The sequence below is a fragment of the Drosophila novamexicana genome, unplaced genomic scaffold (assembly GCF_003285875.2).
Source record: "Drosophila novamexicana strain 15010-1031.04,08,12 unplaced genomic scaffold, DnovRS2.1 tig00000986-arrow-arrow-pilon, whole genome shotgun sequence".
Taxonomy (NCBI): Eukaryota; Metazoa; Arthropoda; class Insecta; order Diptera; family Drosophilidae; genus Drosophila; species Drosophila novamexicana.
Window position 1 is genome coordinate 2,239,924 of NW_020824835.1, and position 18,602 is coordinate 2,258,525.

Below are 18,602 nucleotides of genomic sequence, written 5' to 3' on the forward strand. Positions count from 1 at the left end.
CACTGTAACTGGTGTAAAAGTTAAAGCATATGTATACCCTGATTACCAGAGTATCGCGCACTTGCTGCAAGCCTTTATTGATTATTTATGAGAATGCATAAATACGCCCCTATTTGTCTCATATTTTATATAGCGATAAATTTGTTCATTGTAGTTCATATTGAATAAAAATTATGAACTTTTAAATGAGCTGACAAGTCAGTTTGTTTAAGCTTGAGCTTCGATTCAATTCGCAGGGGTCCCCAAAATTTGCGTAAATGCTTCGCTATTTGTTACTTTGTGTGCTGATAGCGCCCGAAGTATTTAGTAAAGGTGATTTTATATATTAAACAGTTCCGCGCAATCTAAATGTAATAAAAATAAATCACCAATTTATGTCCAGCTGAATGTGAATACAGATGGTTTCAATGCACCAGCAACACAAGACCCATAAATTGCGATGCAAAGGTGAACGAAGGTTGGATTAGGTTGAGTAAGCTGTGCGATGGCATCTGGGACTGTGACGATGGCAGCGATGAGTCCATTATGGCTTGCAAACTGCATCCGTCCCTCCAGCTTGATTATAATTTATATTGCGCCAGCGGAGCAGCATTTGCAAATAATCAACGTTGCGATGGCAGCAGGGACTGTTGGGATGGATCGGATGAGCTTGGTTGTAATGATCTTACCGACGACGATCCTCCACAAAATACTTGCAGGTAAGTTAAAAAAAAAAGAGTGAACTATGCGAATTTTTCGAATTTAATTATAATGAGATATTATTAATAGAATCCCGTATTGTCGCTGTTCAGCTACTCAATAAGTTTCCTTGTATATTTACAGGGATTTGGAAATGGAATGCCAGCCAGGTGAATGTATATCCGTGGAGTTGTTGTGCAACCATCAAGTTGACTGCAGCAATGGTCGAGATGAGTCCCTTCTGCAATGTTTTGAGGAATGTCAGGTAAACCACTTTCAGTGTGGCTATGGAGCTTGCATCAAAAACGATCTGCTCTGTGATAACAAGCCCGACTGTCTGGACGGGGCGGATGAGCTATGGAATGTGTGTGAGGACATTAAAGGTTATAAGCCAACGCCATATCGCAATTGCAGCGAACCATGGGGAAATTTAACACCGAAATTTGATAGGGATACCAAATTTCATGTGGCTCGCGGCCAAAAATATGTGTGGCCCAATGAGCCAGTGCACTTTACGTGTCGATGGGCAAAGCTGATTGGCTCGGAATGGAATGTGTGCCAGTTAGATGGCACTTGGCATAAGCCATTGCCGAAATGTGTATTTAATAAACGAAACTGAACATTATAAACGCAATGCGAATATATAATAAGAACAGCATGCATAAAGAACATTAAATAGAAAAATATTTATTATTTTAAAATAATATTTCCTATAAAAGGAAGTTTACCAAATCATAAATTTAAAACGAAAGTAATTGTTTGAGTTCATTTTGCCTGCCAAACTCGCAATTAAGAAAACGAACAACTGATTGTTGATTTGGGACCCGGATGACTCTACTTCTTGCAAAATGTTGCTCAGAACGTCAGTGGTTTAGCTTAATTTTCTCGCCCCCTGGCCCGTTAATCCAGCGGTCATGATAGCCTTTTCATTCTTTGGGAAATTATTTTGATTAAGAATGGACTGTCAAATAGTATGTAGCTATGAAGTAGCTAAATTCCATAAAACATACTTTTACCAAATACATTAAAAAAAAAAACATTCCATTCCAATCCATTTCACTTGATGTTGCTTTCGTTTCGGCTCCACGCGTCACCCCCTTGGGTTTACTGTTGCCCGAAACAAAACACTCGCTGACGCATGGTGATTTGTTCGAGTCGGGAATTTTTGGGCAGAAGTTTCATTTCCGTTTCCGTGTACACATTTTATTTTGCTGGGATTATGCGGCTATTTTTGGGGACAAGTTTGTTTGCCCTTTTTTTTGTTATGGAGTTCTTTTTTATCAACTCATTTCTGCCTGAATACACAATACATACAACTAAACCTCTCAGCGAAAACTTACATATTTATATTTAGTTTCGTATTTTATAGTGTTGACCATTTTTGTTATCCTTTTCGTGTAATATTTTTGGTTATTCTACTTTTGTTCACTTGAATGAGCCCACTTGAAGCAGCCTTCCAAATTGTGTATTCGATTTATGCCTCAAGTTATGCTAATTCCCTAAATTCCATTTGTGAATTGCTTATAATTCTCTTCGATGGTATTCCGTTTTTAAGTGGGCGTATTTCAATTTATATGTGCACATCCACATCCAAACTGTATTCGTTTTTATGTAGTCTCTTAGTTTATTGCAAACAAAGTTCTTCGCCTTACAAATTTGTGTTTGCGAAAAAAGATAAAAATGGCCAATATTGTACCTTATTTTTTGTGTCACAAATTACAACAAAAGAACCCCTTGTTTGTACACACAATGTCTGTATCTCTATATTTAAAACTGACTGACTGACTGGCTGGAGAGACACGAACACACACTTCTGTAAAGCTGAGGTCTATACTAAAATAACCTTATGTGATGAATGAGTACTCTTAGAAGAAACTCTGGAAAATGCCAGCTGCAAGTGTTTTTTTTAATCGAAAAACCGGTGGTGCGAAACTTTTCTGCTTACCAATCGATTGGTATCAAAATTGTAGATCTTTTTTCAAGAGGTGCTTTATACATTTCGGAATATCCAACCCTCCTTGGTAGTCCACTTGGTGGTTACAGATTTGGCGGGTGAAGATTCGGGCTAAAATTATATTTTTAAAACTTTTCCACGGGCGGAAAATGATTGGAAAATGGACGGTTACAATTTGGAGCAGAAAGCAAGTATATTAGTATATATCGTAACTATTGTAAGTTGGTATTATTAACACGTAACCATTTGGACATTTTTTATTGTGGATTTGCGACAAAATGATTTCAGTATTTATTGTTCTGAACAATTATGTATGTACATACATGAAATTTACGCAAAGGTTTTATGCAGTTGTAGGCTATAAGTCACAACTGAGGCAAGTAGGTGGATCATATAAAGAAGGAATGCTGTTATAATTGTTGCAGACAGTACATATTCCTCAGAAACTAAATATTCCGATCGGCGATGGTGTATTATAGTGCTTCCATAGAGCGTTAGGGGTAGCATGTATAACAAGCTCCATGAATCAACAAGCACCATCAATACTGGCATTTTGATGGCAAACACAACAACAACCAGTAATATATAAACGATGATAAAGACAATTGTTGTAACCAGCATGGTCTTGTAACCAGGCAAAAAAGAAAGAGGCAGAAAGGCGCCCATCAGATACAAGAACAGGTTAGTCGCTAGAATTGTCACCACAATGATGGTGGCATACATAAATTTTATCGTGGTCCAATTGTAGCATATAACGCACAGTGTCATGGACTCCACAGTTACAGTGCCGAGCGTCCAATTGATGGGAAACTTGTTGAACAGCTCGGTGAATACTAACAGCACCAGGCAGACCAGGGCGATCACTAGCCACATGAAACTTGGCACTGGTACTATCTCGTGCAAGTCAAACCTCGCTGCCTTTATTAACACTAGTTGACCCATGCCAATTCCCGTAAACAGGCTTGCGACAAGGTAGATCCTTTCCAAGCGAATCGCCTCGTGTGTGGTCACATAAGGCACTTGCTCAAATTTAGAGAACTGCTCTGAAAGTTGCATGATGACTGCCTATTTACCTTTATTTCCCTAAATTATACTATCTTTTTATATTTAAACGTATTTATTTTTTGACATGCTTATCAATGTGTATCAAAACCTACAACTTTTGAGTAAAACCCATTAGCTGGCTCATTCACACATAGACAGCTGTTGAAGTGCTCACACTAATCAATAAAACGTGCTGGGCTGTTACCTGTCTTACACTTTGCCATGTTGACACATGCCCTCTGACCTGCTCCTTGCTTTCTGACAGTTTTTGCCTACAAGCAATGCGACAGCTGGGCTGAATTTTAATTGGCTTTTAGCGGCAAAGCAAACACACGTTTAAACGTCAACAAACACCGCAAAATGTCAGAAAGCTAAGAAATGGTTTACGCCCAAAAGTTCAAAATTTAATTAAATAAACATGGGCGAGCAAATGGCACAATGTCTCAAACGACTGCCTCGAAATGGACAGTTAGGTAACTTTCAATTGAATGGGTCAAGTACGTATTTATTAATAAATAGAAATTTAAAAAAGTTCAACGAACCAACTTCTATTTATGCATATGTAAAATTCGGTTATACACAATATTACCAACATTTTAAATAACCCCTGAATAGTTCTATTTTATGTTTGTTAAATTTATGTCATTTGGGAAAAATACATCGTATTGCTCCTTTAAAAATTAGGTGCTATTGCCAATAAGTGGGCAGCAATTTGAATGCGGGAAATTCATTGACAGGAAAATTAGAGGAAACGGTGAAATTAATCATCGATTATTAAGTAAAAAGGTTTTATATTTTTGACAAGCAGTGGTTAAAGCCATATGCGATATAAGTGGTATGAGTATCATGATGACATGCAATTTTAATTTAACAGGTAGACTATCCGCCTGTTAACGGGATTGTCAAGATCAGAGTAGAATATGAAAATTATGAATATGAACTGTTTGCTTGTGCATCAAAACTTGTATTTATTCTTACAACACATTAAGTGAATTTTATGTTTATGTTGCTTCCTTCAAATAATGCATACGCATACTAAGTCATCTTTATTAACACCCGCTTATATTATCATTGAGGATGAAATGCTCACAAATAGTCTGTATTATTTGTTAATGTTTCGAGCTTAATGTCATAATAAGCTTGGCACTCAAAGCCCATCATTGCCCATCAATCAAAAAACGAACGTCCGCAATTTCTTACAATTTACAATAACAGAACACAATGGCAGCAATAACAAGGCTCTAGGAGATTTGTGCATAGGCCCGAGGAGAATGATAATTTTCACAAGCTAAGCTTACAGATTATGGTATGAAAGGTTTTTAGATGTAAGCAAAATATGATGATAACAATGAACGAAAATACACCAAATTAGCTCAATAAAATGTAACCTCAATTGTTGTTTTTAAATAATATTAAAGCTGATTTTAAGCAACTAATCATGGAGTTTGACCATAACTAAAAGTTGTAATTAATGCCATGTTTGCCAAACTATTATTAATAAGTACGTTATTTACTAAATGCCCGCAACGTTAAATTTACCTTATCTCTTTTAATGTTAAGTTGCTTGAAGCCAGATTCATGCAAATATGTATTATATTAAACAAAGCTATAAATTAATTTCTAGAAGTATGCGGCTTAATTTACCTTGCTGCATTTATAGAGTGCTTGCAGAAATAATAATCCGTGCCGCAAAATGTTAGTCGTTAGATTATGTATTTCAACTTTATAAAGTCGAAGATGAGTTTGTTTGTTTGATACATACAATTGCCCAAATTTATTATATCTGATTACTCATTTTAATTGGAAACGATATATATTTAAGCCAGCCTCATTATTTTGTACGTTTTAATGAGCGAAATGCATATTTAAGTATGATGATTTAGTCAAATTTTGAACAAATTTACATAAGTTCTTAATTTTGTATTTCTGTATAATGAGGGCATTTATTAGAATTTTTATTTGCTAACTACCAGATGCCTTTACTTACAGCCTACGTTTGATATCCTATTTATAAAGTTTATTAATTGGTATGTTCCAACCTACCAAAACTTTCATTTGTTTGTGTGCTGGCTTTCCTGTTGGAAAAACAACGGTCTACTTCTTCATCATGGAACTAATTCAATGACAAAGTTGAGTAAGTGTTGACGCAATTTGTTATTGTGCGTAATTCTGATAAATACACGTCAGTCAAGGCAGTTGATAAATTATGCATACATATGAATGGTGCTTGATATGATGCTTTATGTGGTTAGCACATCCGAATAGCTGCCTATTTCGGATAAGTGCGTGCCTAAGTACAAATATATTTCATGTTATATTTAGAAGGGGCCATCAAAATGGTCATGAGAGCTAACAGATGTGCACTTGGTTAGCTAAAAATACATGCGCTAAATGGAGTTTTAAGTTCATGACTTAATATCGCTTTAAGTGCACAAGAATTTAATTCTGGTTATTTAAATGACAGAGCTGGTAATGTTTCACATCACGTATACGCAGCGTTAACCACATCATCCGCGCCTTTTCAGCCACGTGACATGCAACTGAACAAATAAATCAGTGAGCTAATAAATTTTTAGCAGCGCCTCAGTGGCAGGCCAAAACGCGAGCAATACTCGTATAAATATAAGCGCCAGCGAACCATTAAGAAAGCGAAAGTTAACAGGCTGCCAAAGGAGCTAAGGGCTGGGACAATGGTCGGGATCTGCGTGCACCCCAACATATGGGTATTTGCAGCATTTCCTCTCTTTCAATTGAATCCTGGCGCGCCATACTGCGTATACGTGTATTTTTCCGGGTGTGTGCGTGATTTTTCTGTCTTTTCAGCGGGGACCGTTTGAATTGCGCGCCGCTGCCTGCGTTGGAATATATTACATTTTATTATTAAAGGCTATATCCAGCACCTGCTCTTCCGCTCCGCACTTGTTCAGCTATTCATCATTAATTGCAATTTAGGCTTAGCGGCAGATTGATTTCAAATTGAATTATACATATTCAACACCGTGAGCTACAAACTGATGTTTATAACATATAGGAAATATTTTCAACAAATCAAAAATATTTTTATGTGGAAATGCAAAACTAATAATTATTTAAAGTGTTTGTCTAATTTGTCTAAACGAGATTTAAACTCAACGGTATTTGGTTAAATTTCCAGCATCTATTTTGCAAAGCCAGCGGATTACATTTGTATATCAAAATACTTGAGTTTTAACTCATAATATATGCAAACGAAAGTTTTCACTTGAAGATAAAAATGTATTTTTTACACAGTTTGCTAAATCTTTTAATGGACTTTTAGCGTTTTTACTAATTTGTTACTGATTTGACTATCGAAAAGTTATATAATCAGAACATTTCGAGATTTTTTATGCATCAAAAATAAGCATTCGAATAGGGATGAACTGTTTGTATGCCCGGCAACAAACTTGCAACTTATTAAGAAAATTAATTTGATATCAAATTCTGTACACTTCCTATCTGTGCTGCCTGTTCTAAACTTTATTTCATTTCGATGGCTTGCACAAATTATTTTTTTTTTATGCGTGCAAAAAAATAATAAAACTTCTTCGAATTTCGTGTTTTTGATTTAAATGAAATTGCGTTTAATTAGAAAAATTGTTTTAGAACTATTTCATGATTACATTGCTCTGACACGTGGCAATAGTTAAAGAACTTTGTTCTTTGGCATTTTAAATTTAGTATAAAGTTTACATATTTTTTGCCAATTTTCGTTGGTCACGAGCTTTAAATTTAAAAGCAAATGTATGTATACTATTATGATGCTTTTAGGGTTACTCACGAAGTTTTCGCATTGTACTTTTGTTTTTCCTTAGGTGCATTTCTTAATTGTACTTAACAGTTTGCTGGCCCTTGGTCGGGCTAAGCACTTCGCACCCTGCTGCATTTCCCAGGAGCAACCGCTACTTGGCCGTTATTCGGCATCTACCAAACCAAAAGAATTTTCATTTGTAGTCCTGCGCAGGACAAATCATGTTATGCTGGCCAGCAAAAAAAATTGCGTAAAACTGATGAAAAACAAAAAAACGAGAAGAAAAGCCTATCTTCGGCACGCTGAAGATTTAATACCCTTGCAGACCCAACCTTTTCATAATGCTCATATTAGTTTGCCCATATCTAAGAACCACCGGGAAAATAGTTAATGCCGAGAATGGTTAAGATATCTTGAAAAACAAAAAGTTTTCCATACAAAAACTAAATTTTCGAACGATCATTCCTATGGCAGCTACATGATATAGTAGTCCGATGTTGATAGGGCATTGCGAATATATGGAGGAACATGGTAAAACTAATAAATTCCAAGTTTGGTTAAAATGACTTAATTAACAAAACAGTTTTTTATACAAGAGCCAATTTTTCCTATGGCAGCTATATGATATATCCGATCCAGCTGGTTCCGACATATGTACTGCAGGCAACAGAAAGAAGCACTTCTGTAAAGTTTCATAAAGATAGCCTTAATGCTGAGAGACTAGTTCGCATAGAAGCAGACAAACGCGCAGACGGATATGGCTATATCGACTCGGCTGTTGATACGGAATCAAGAATATATTCTTGTATATATGTATATATATATATAATACTTTATAAGGTCACAGATATGTCATTCTATGCGTTACACATTTTATGACAAAATTATAATACCCTCTGCAAGGGTATAAAAGTGCGAAGCCACGGCAAACGGGAAAAAAGATGATATAGAGCTGAGGTTGAAAATGTTTGGGAATATTTTCTGTGTCGTTCGCTGGAAATCCATTTCAACATGATGTGCTCAGCAGAGCTAAAAAAAAATTTACAACTGTTGGTTCTTGTTGGCAGGATGTCAAAGAAAACAATAAGACAGATGACCAGAGTTAAACTCTTGGCAACTTCTACTCTATTAACTTGTTTGCATCTGTTGCGAATTAAATCAAAAAGTAAGCTTCTTTGCTTTGCCGTTGGTTAAGGGAAATCACTTGAAAAACTTAAGTGCTTCAAACGATCGTTCGTCCTGTAAGTTTCAGTATAATAAGATCGTATGAAATGTAATGTGTTACTTTATTAAATTTGATTTGTAAACAGTGAACATTAATGTAAACTTGTAAAAGTCAAAAGCCACAACACCTAGTGTTGTAAAGTATACATATATATAAGTATACATATATATAAGTATAAGATATATATGTATTTTTGAAAATGGAAGTTGGGCACACTAGAAAAAGAACAGAGAACACGTGGTGACGACATTCTGATTCTAATTTTCTGACTACCATAACATTTAAAATCAATACAAATGTATATGCTTTGTTATATCCTCTTGTTCAACTTTTTTACATTCTTCCTCAGCTGTTTCAGCTGTGCACGGCACAAGAACATATATTTATTCCGCTCACAACTTCAGTTGTTTTCATTTGTGCACACGTATGGCTTACTTTCCGTATCAGCTTTAGCTGAGATTGATTTTCACCATCAGCTAAACGGGAGATGCGGCGAATACTTAAAAATAAAAATTACTTTTTATACATATGTGCAATTACTTTGATTTTCAAAAACATGTGCCTCATACAAGTAAAATCCCGTATACAAGTAATTGGCACTGCATTGTTGGCATTATTATAACAATTAATTTCATACGAGAAAGTTCAGATATCTCCGGCACGCCGACGATTTAATGCCCTTGTCTGCCGTTAATTTGATACATTTTTCGCAAAATCCACCGCTCTTGGATGGAACTTGCGTATCAAAGGTTCTTAATTCGATGGGTCGTAAAGTTATTTTCATATATATTCTTTCAAATTTAACTTAAGACGCGGACGTTGTCGGGAACTGAATGAAAAAGATGTATTTAAAATTGTAATGATAAAACATGTCATGGGAAAGTACGAGGAGTACCCGCTGTATGTATATTTGTTTGCATAGATGCACGTTTGTACCAATGAATGTGTACATGTATGTGTGTATGCATGTATGTATGTATGCATGTATGTGTGGATGTATTTATGTATGCATGTATGGATGTATATATGTGTATATGTGGATGTAGGTATGGGTGTATGAGTGTATGTATGTACTCATGTTTGGGATTATGAATGTATGTATCTTTCTGTGTATAGCTTTTCTTAAGCTAATATACAAGCTCCCAAGAGAGAGATAGAGAGAGTACAACGAGAAAACCGAAGAAACTGGGTTTCATAGCCAATAGACAGGTAAACCATACTGAAATATTTTCCATTATTTGATTTAATCTGTAGAGTTTTTAATTTCTTTGAAGTGACAGGTTGCCCACCTAGTATTTATACTTAATAGTGTGAAATATATAGCTCAACCTCATGATCCGCCATGCCAATATTTAACCCAGCCTTTACAATTATAAACAATAAATGTCACTGGCAGTGCATCCCGACCAAAGATTAAAAAACGAAAAAAAAAAAACAATAAAAGCAGAAACAAAAGCGTATTTCAATGCAGCAATAAATAAAACACACACACAATAATAACGCCCAAGTGCCCATGGTCCGGCATTAAATTAAGGTAACGAGGCTGCATTGTGGCACCCTAATGTAGTGGTAAATATATTAAAATGCTCAAGTGGAGACAGTGTGTGGCCAGCGGGGATTCCCGTTAATAGCTGACAGTTGAGTAAATTTAAGGCTGAGTTTTATTATTTATTTTTTTGTTTTTGTTGATGTTGTTGGTGTTTCTTTTGGTGTTTGGCTCTACCATAAATTTGCTGCAAGGTGCTCATAAATTTTGCCCGTTTGGCATTATGAGTGGCAAACGTTAACGCGACCGTGGCATAAATTCATAATGAGATAAGTAACCCAGTAAATGCGTGCCAGGATAATAGCCGCAGGATTATGGTGTGTACTTGATGTTCACTTGCCTTGCAGCGGGTAAATCTACATAAATTTTTATTAAATTACAAGCGGGGGAAAAAAATACAAAGCCAACAAATCAGATAAACACTGCACAGCCACTGGCTAAATAAAAGTAATTACACCATGTACCCATGAAATGTGTACAAATGCTCTAATAAAATTGCGCAATTAGTGAACACGTGTTTCATCAATTTCAAAACATGCACCCCACGAGCGGAAATGGCTGGAAACTGATTTTAAACTTTACGACAGAAACCAAACAAGGCCGGCCCATATTATTGAGAATTGCCTTTGCCCTATACATTTATCTGTAACTCAGAAAGGATTAAGTAGTTTTAAAATGTTGAAAAAAAACTAACCCATCTCAAAACAAGTAAGAGGTTCTAGTCGGGAGCTCCCGACTAGGGGATACCCTGAACCCTCTTCTTCGAACAACAAATGCAAATATATATACTATTCTAGAAGCTACATGTCAAGTTTGGTGACTCTAGCTCATTTACCAAATCATTATCATTATCATTTTTATCGATTGTCGGTAACAAACTCGATCTGCGCAGGTACTAGGAGGACCTATAGCTAAAATTTCAAGTCTCTAGCTCTTATAGTTTCTAATATCCTTGCGTTCGGACGGACAGACAGACGGACATGGCTAGATCGACTTGACTGTTGACGCTGATCAAGAATATATATACTTTATGGGGTCGGAGATGCTTCCTTCTGCCTGAATTGGATTGAAATTTTAGATGTAGATGCTCCTAGTTCCCGCGCAGATCGAGTTTGTTTCCGATTATCGATAACTTACTCCGTTTCCATGCAATCGATAAAAATCTATATCGACATCCTGTTTTTTGGGCAATTTTTGTAAATAATAAGAGCTAGAGTCACCAAACTTGACATATAGCTTCTAAAATAGAATATATATATATGCATTTGATGTTGGAAGAAGAGGGTTCAGGGTATCCCCTAGTCGGGAGCTCCCGACTAGAACCTTATATTTGTTATATATAAATCTGTAGGAGGACTACTGGCAATAAAATAATTGTGCGTTAGTTTGTGATTTTACCTTTTTAACGCAATTCAAACCTGGGCACGGATTAAATCCTTGAATATATATATATATACATATATATATATATATGTATTTAGTTATGAAAACCTTTTCTTTTAATTTCATTATTATTATGATTTTGTTTTGAAGTCATTAAAACTCAGATGATTGTTTATTATTGAATTGTTGTTTTTACACGGTTTTATGTTAATTGTTTGCTGATTTTCAACAAAATTATTAACAGTCATTAATTTAGCTAAGACGTTTTGTTCGCCTCCATAATGAAGAGGATTTATAGCGGCACAAGAGCACCCAAGTACCACAGCGGCAAGTGGTCCTGGGACAAGAAGACAGACAGTCTGAAGTTTGAGCAGGACAACGACTTGTCAGACGCAATGGAGCGATATATCGAGACGAATGGCTTCAAATTTCTACGCACAATTACTCCAGAGGAGGAGCTGATCTATCGCCAGAAGTTTGCGCGTTCTGAAACCACATTCGATTATGATACATTGATCACTACTGATGTACTTGAACTGGTTATCTTCTTAATGCCTAAAGAGTTTTTGACCAAGAGGCTCCTCATATTCTTGCACCTGCCTGCAGTGAACAGACTGTTCCATGCGTTGAATATATACTTTGAGTATTTTCTCCGTTTAGTGGAGCTCGTTTTAATCCGCCGTGATGAGCTCAATGGCGACATGGCCCAGATACAGAGCGAGCAGACAATCAAAATGAAACGCATATTCTCCATATACTTGAGTCAATATCGTATGCTGGTGGCACGAAACTTTAGCATAATCCTCAAGGGCCAAGGCGATATGGCCAAGTTTCATCACATTAACCAGAGCAGCCAAGTTTCTGCTACGATCAAAGATAAGTGGTTCCACGAGCAGTTTCTGGCCGTCGCGATCCAGATCGTATGGATATCCATGCACAGACGAGCCTACAATGTGATCGAGATGGAGATGAATCGACTTTTTCGGTCCGAACACTTTATGATTTATCGACCAGAGTATCTGAAATTTACGCCAGCGGAGAAAAGTTTGCTGTATGGGCGCAAGAATAAGGTCGTTAACTATCGCATTCAGATCTCGCCGTTGATTCAGGAATTAGAAAATGTACCCACTGAGGATTTGCCCATACTATGGATAGGTGAGCGGAAGTATCGTGGTACGGACATTCGCATTGCCGCAATTGAGATGGAGTTTATCGTTCCCGGTGCGCAGCTGCATTTGATAGACGTACCACGTGGCATCATGGGGCATCCGAAACGCCTTTACGACACTCTTCTCAACCTAAACTGGCCTGCGGTACGCGAGGAGCACTTCTCACTGGAGAATGACCCGTATCACATTTTACGGCAACCCCACCTTCAGATACCCAACATTGACGATACAAATATACGCAAAATGTCCAAGCACTATGAACATTTCATTAGACTCTATCGCATCTACGAACCCTATAGTAGCCACATGCTCTCCATGTGCCTTCGCCGGGAAAGCATCGTCAGTGCAGCAATTGCAGATGTCAATGTGGACATTTATAAACGCTGTGAAGAGGATCTGGAGAAGACCTCATATGGTCCTAAAGTAGATCAGCTTATCACCAATTATTTCAAAGTCGTTTCCAGACTTCGGAAGTCGGTGAAACATGGTACGTACGATACCTCCAACATTGCCCTAAGACCCAGCGCAAAAAAACATACGGTCAAAAAAACTGGAGACGAACACTTTTACAATTTGTAAAGTGTCGAATTGATATATACGCCTTAAGACGTATATATCAATGTGGCACTTTACATTTGAAAGAACAAATTCGTCTTTTTTATACGGTCGCATGTGTACAGATTCCTATTATAAATGTACATATGGAGATATTAAAGGGATTTATTAATTACTGGAATGTGGGCACAAAATTCTTAATTTAAAAACAAAATAATATTAAAGGTATTACTCAGAAAACAGGTAGAAACTTAAGAAAATATATAGAACGGGATTTTTATTAAAATTTTCAAAAAGAATTATAAGTGATTGGGTTCATGGCGTCAAATTCAATACGGGTAAAGCAGACGGTTTTTTTTTGTTCAATTTCGCTTCAAGCTGTTGAAAATCTATCTTCAAATATATGTATATTCCTCAGTTAATAAAAGCATTAATGTCCATAGCTTCTACTAAAGAAATAATATCTAAAAGGACCTTTAAAAATACCCTTGCAACCGATTGAAAGAGACAACAGTATCGACCGTCATCAATTCAAGATACAAAATTCCGAAAGCATGAAAAATAGTTCTGATTCAAATTTTGACAATTTTTCAACAGCTACTATAAAAATTGTTAGTTTTCATTGTTGCGTTTTTATTTAATACACATATATTTACAGCACACACTTATATACGAAACACACATGTAAACACAAAAAAAAAAAAAAAAAAAAAAAATATAAAAAATAAAAAAGTAAAAAATAAAAAGTTTTGATTTGTGGCCACAATGAAACGTATTTACGCCGATACGTATGCGCCCAAGTACCACAGTGGCAAGTGGTCCTGGGACAAGAAAACCGACAGTCTGCAGTTTGAGCCCCACAACGACTTGTCGGACGCAAGGGAGCGCTATATTGAGACAAACGGATACAAATTCCTTCGCACAATCAACCAGGAGGAGGAACTGATATTTCGGCAGGAGTTTTTGCGTTCTCAAGCCACTTTTGATACGGACACTGTTGTGATAAACGATGTCCGTGATCTGGTGTTATTTATGATGCCCAAAGAATTTCTGACCACCAAATTTCTTGAATTTATACATAAGCCTGCCGTGCACAGATTGCTTCATGCTCTAATCATTTACTTCGAGTACTTTGTGCGAATGGTCGAATTTGTGCTGATCCGACGGGATGAGCTCGCTGGCAACATGGCCCACATACAGAGCGAGCAGACAAATGAAATGAAACGCATTTTCTCCATATACTTGAGTCAATATCGTATGCTGGTGGCACGAAACTATAGCATAATCCTCAAGGGCCAAGGCGATATGGCGGAGTTCTATCACATGAAGGAGATTGTCAACATTTCGGCGACCATTAAGGATAAGTTCTTTCACGAACAGTTTCTGGCCGTTGCCACGCAGATCGTATGGATTACTTTGCACAGGCGCGCCTACAGCGTGATCGAGATGGAGATGAACCGACTGTTTCGCTCTGAGCACTTTGTATGCAATCATCCAGAGTATCTGAAGTTCACACCCGTGGAGCGCAGCTTGCTCTATGGTCGCAATAACAAGATTGTTAACTATCGCACCCAGGTCTCGCCGTTGATTCAGGAGCTGGAGCATATACCCGACGAGGATATGGCCATTCTGTGGATTGGTGAGCGCAAGTATCGGGGCACCGACACTCGCATTGTCCAGATCGAGCTGGAGTATATTGTGCCGGGCCCCCAGCTGTTCATGATCGATGTTACCCACGGCATTCTAGGACATCCAAAGATATTGTACGACACCACTCTGAACCTGAACTGGCCCGCAGTGCGTTTTGCAAACTACTCTGTTGACCATGATCCATATAAGATTGTGCGGCAGCCGCATCTGCAAATACCCAACATTAACGAGATGAAGATTCGCAAAATGTCCAAGTTCTACGATCAGTTCTTCAAGGTATATCGCATCTACGAGCCGTGCTCCCCGCATATGCTATATAAGTGGTGCCGGCGCGAGAAGCTGATTAAGTTTTATCGCAGTGGTGGCGTCTTGCAAGACATCTATGTGCGCTGCAAAAAGGATATGGCCAGCCAGAAGTATGGTCCTGCTGTGGATACCATTATTTCCAAATACTTCAAGATTGTATCCAGGCTCCGTAAAAACACAGTCAACAGTATAATTGCTGATCGAGCAAGCAGGGGTACTACTGCATTTAGCACGCCTAAAGAACACACAAAGTCACGCAAAATAGGTGAAGATCATTTCTTTGAAGAAACGTAAAGTTGGGTTTGAATGAAAATCGTATAAAGTGTCTGGTGTTTCACTTGATGCACTCGTATTTGTAGACGCCTTATCAAGCAACAGAAAATATATCACAAATAAACTAGCATACACAAAAGCAATACTCGACATTTTATTAACCTATTTATATATATATATATATATATATATATATATATATATATATATATATATATATATATATATACGTATTTACGTATATGTATATTATTCAGCCACAGACTGCTAGCGGGGACTGTTTCATAACAGAAACAGCTGATACGGTGCTACATTACTGTTATCATCTGCTCCTATGTACTCTAGAGCTTATTCCCATTGCCCACAGCAATGTCTACGGAAGTCACGGCTCGTACGGTTCCGCCGTATAATCATTTTACGCAAATTGGTGACCCTGTGCTGCGAGTCCGTGCCGAGGAAGTTCCACCGGAACGTTTGGACAGCCAAGAAATTAATGATATTGTGGACCAAATGGTAAAGGTGTTACGGCACTACGACTGTGTGGGAGTAGCAGCACCTCAATTGGGCGTGCCACTGCGTATTATTGTAATGGAGTTTCGCGAGGGCAAGCGAAGGCAGTTCACGGCCGAAGACTACGAGCAGCGAAAGATGTCGCCACTGCCGCTAAGCGTAAGTTGCAGTTTTTTTATTACTATTTACCAGGTTAATCTTTTAACTTTTGTTATTGTTATCTTATATCTTACCCAAATAAGGTCTTTATCAATCCAATGATTGAGATAATCAGTGATACGCAGCACACGCATCCCGAGGGCTGCATGAGCGTGCGTGGTTTCTCTGGCCAAGTGGCTCGATATGATCGTGTCCGAGTCACCGGCATTGGAATGCTTGGAACACCTTCAAAGCTTGAACTTGTGGGTTGGAGCGCGCGCATAGCGCAACATGAAATGGATCATTTGAACGGCATTGTTTACGTTGACCGTATGGACGTTTCTAGCTTTACTTGCATTAATTGGCCTCATATTAATGCAAGTGGAGGACGCGCCGTGATAGCGTTCGATAAATAAACATTTAAAAGTATATCAAAATAATTATAATTACAAAAACAAAACTTTTCTACAGCTGGTTCACGGTTCACATTCATGCTGCGAACTAATTCAAAACAAACTATCGTATAAAACGCACGGTAACAATCGATATATTTCTTCGTCAGCCCTGGCTAAAGTAAACCGGCTTATTTTACGTGGTAAATGCGAGAGTTTAGAGTTTTAAATTGAAACACAATTGTTAAATATATTATAGTTAGTCGCAGGTAAAAAATTGTTAATAATAATTTCATTGATTATTTGGTTAACATATTATGATAAACTAAGTAAAGCACATTATAAAGCTATCAAACAAAATAAAGAGGGTATCTGTAAGTCACTACCCCTTTCTTTATTATACATATATTTTATTTACGGTCACGTCGCTTAAAACTTTTTATTTTTTAATAACCGCCTAAAATGTTGCTAAAACTACATAAACTGTGTGGAAAACACGAAAGATACCTCAGCACCAGCCTTGCGGCCTCACAGTCATTCAGAAAATGGTACCAGCAGCTCTGGACAACGAAGCGCACGAACATGCCGCCTTACGGCCACTTCACACAGATCGGAGACCCCGTGTTGCGCGACCGGGCAGCGGTGGTGCCAGCGGAATGTGTGGATAGCAAGGAGGTCCACGCCATTGTGGATCAGATGGTGCATGTGTTGCGCAAATACGACTGTGTGGGCATTGCGGCGCCTCAAATTGGCGTATCTTTGCGCATCATTGCCATGGAATTTAGGCGAAGCATAAAACAAGACCTGTCAGAGGCGTCATACAAAGCGCGGCAAATGTCCGAGCTGCCATTGACTGTAATCAAAAAGAAATATTGGATGCATAGTATTAACATACACTAATGCCTCTCGCTTCTCCACAGGTGCTCATCAATCCAAAGTTGACTGTGACCAACTATACCAAGCACAAGCATCCTGAAGGCTGCATGAGCGTTCGCGGTTTCTCTGCGGACGTTGAGCGCTATGAGGGTGTGAAGATCTCAGGTGTGAACAGACAAGGTGCCCACACTGAGCTGGTACTGAGCGGCTGGAATGCGCGTATTGCCCAGCACGAAATGGATCATTTGGATGGCAAATTATACACCGATCACATGGATCGTTCCACCTTTACGTGCACTTGCTGGGAGGCAGTTAACACCAAATCTGGACGTGTGGAAATACCATTTTACAAATAGTTCATATTGTTATAACTTTGTTATCATCTTGCTAAAACTTTAATTTATAGAATGGAAATGATTGTTGGCAACTGCTTCTGTTCACTTATCAACGGACATGTACATTCTCAAGTTGTGATTGGCCGTGCCCAGCGCCGTCTTGGCCTTAAAATACTCGGGACTGTCCCATAGATCACGTTTGTCCATCATGTATGTAAAAAGCTCGTTGTATTCGCGCTGCAACAGCTTGTGTGTGCCAGCAACTTTCTTGCCCAGTTCATCGATAGCCTGGGACAGATTTTCACGAGCCGCATCAACTACTGCATCCTCAGCAACCGACTCAGATGTCCTTGCTCCCTCGTGTTGTAGTGTACGCAAATGCATTCGCTGATTCTGCCAGTCGTCCCACTGTAATTGCAAGCATTTACCTAAATAGTTAAGCACGGCAGTGCGCAAAATGAATTGCCGTATGCCCGGATGGGCAATGTTGCGCACTCGCACTCGGAACATGCTAAAACAGTTGCTCAACTCTTCAATCCGAATGACAGTTACATTGAATGTTGTGAATATGGCGCCGACTACTAAAGTAAATAAATCGATACGAACAAAATCCCATGTCAAATCGTTATAGCAACTACACAGCGAGGATCTGTGCTTAAATTCGTGGTTTTTGCCTGCCTGGTTTAATGCATAATATGTGCTACTAATGCTCATTATTTTGTAGGAAACTTAAGCTAACGGATTAATTGGTTCTTTGCTTTTTTGTTTGATACAAGCTTGTGATCAAGATTTATTTTGG

General features: G+C 38.0%; 7 protein-coding genes across 7 annotated transcripts; 5 read left to right on the forward strand and 2 right to left on the reverse strand.

The window, feature by feature from the left end:
• The first annotated feature begins 202 nt into the window (after positions 1-202).
• LOC115765713 (very low-density lipoprotein receptor-like) lies at positions 203-1,330 on the forward strand. The gene is made up of 3 exons (XM_030709374.1): positions 203-312; positions 383-698; positions 823-1,330. The coding sequence occupies exons 1-3, from the start codon at positions 258-260 to the stop codon at positions 1,295-1,297; spliced, it is 846 nt and encodes a 281-aa protein (XP_030565234.1). The 5' UTR covers positions 203-257; the 3' UTR covers positions 1,298-1,330.
• Positions 1,331-2,899: 1,569 nt separating this feature from the next.
• On the reverse strand, positions 2,900-3,726 carry LOC115765719. The gene has a single exon (XM_030709383.1). The coding sequence runs from the start codon at positions 3,686-3,688 to the stop codon at positions 2,963-2,965; it is 726 nt and encodes a 241-aa protein (XP_030565243.1). The 5' UTR covers positions 3,689-3,726; the 3' UTR covers positions 2,900-2,962.
• An 8,026-nt stretch (positions 3,727-11,752) lies between these two features.
• Positions 11,753-13,986, forward strand: LOC115765694. Its single transcript, XM_030709352.1, has 2 exons — positions 11,753-13,255; positions 13,767-13,986. Exons 1-2 carry the CDS (start codon positions 11,881-11,883, stop codon positions 13,823-13,825), a joined length of 1,434 nt encoding a protein of 477 aa, XP_030565212.1. The 5' UTR covers positions 11,753-11,880; the 3' UTR covers positions 13,826-13,986.
• Positions 13,987-14,032: 46 nt separating this feature from the next.
• LOC115765693 lies at positions 14,033-15,683 on the forward strand. The gene has a single exon (XM_030709351.1). The coding sequence runs from the start codon at positions 14,089-14,091 to the stop codon at positions 15,571-15,573; it is 1,485 nt and encodes a 494-aa protein (XP_030565211.1). The 5' UTR covers positions 14,033-14,088; the 3' UTR covers positions 15,574-15,683.
• Positions 15,684-15,862: 179 nt separating this feature from the next.
• LOC115765644 (peptide deformylase, mitochondrial) lies at positions 15,863-16,918 on the forward strand. The gene is made up of 2 exons (XM_030709302.1): positions 15,863-16,221; positions 16,305-16,918. The coding sequence occupies exons 1-2, from the start codon at positions 15,922-15,924 to the stop codon at positions 16,614-16,616; spliced, it is 612 nt and encodes a 203-aa protein (XP_030565162.1). The 5' UTR covers positions 15,863-15,921; the 3' UTR covers positions 16,617-16,918.
• Positions 16,919-16,992: 74 nt separating this feature from the next.
• On the forward strand, positions 16,993-17,841 carry LOC115765643 (peptide deformylase, mitochondrial). The gene is made up of 2 exons (XM_030709301.1): positions 16,993-17,447; positions 17,513-17,841. The coding sequence occupies exons 1-2, from the start codon at positions 17,055-17,057 to the stop codon at positions 17,822-17,824; spliced, it is 705 nt and encodes a 234-aa protein (XP_030565161.1). The 5' UTR covers positions 16,993-17,054; the 3' UTR covers positions 17,825-17,841.
• On the reverse strand, positions 17,840-18,515 carry LOC115765645. The gene has a single exon (XM_030709303.1). It carries the CDS (start codon positions 18,311-18,313, stop codon positions 17,906-17,908), a length of 408 nt encoding a protein of 135 aa, XP_030565163.1. The 5' UTR covers positions 18,314-18,515; the 3' UTR covers positions 17,840-17,905.
• Positions 18,516-18,602: the final 87 nt, after the last annotated feature.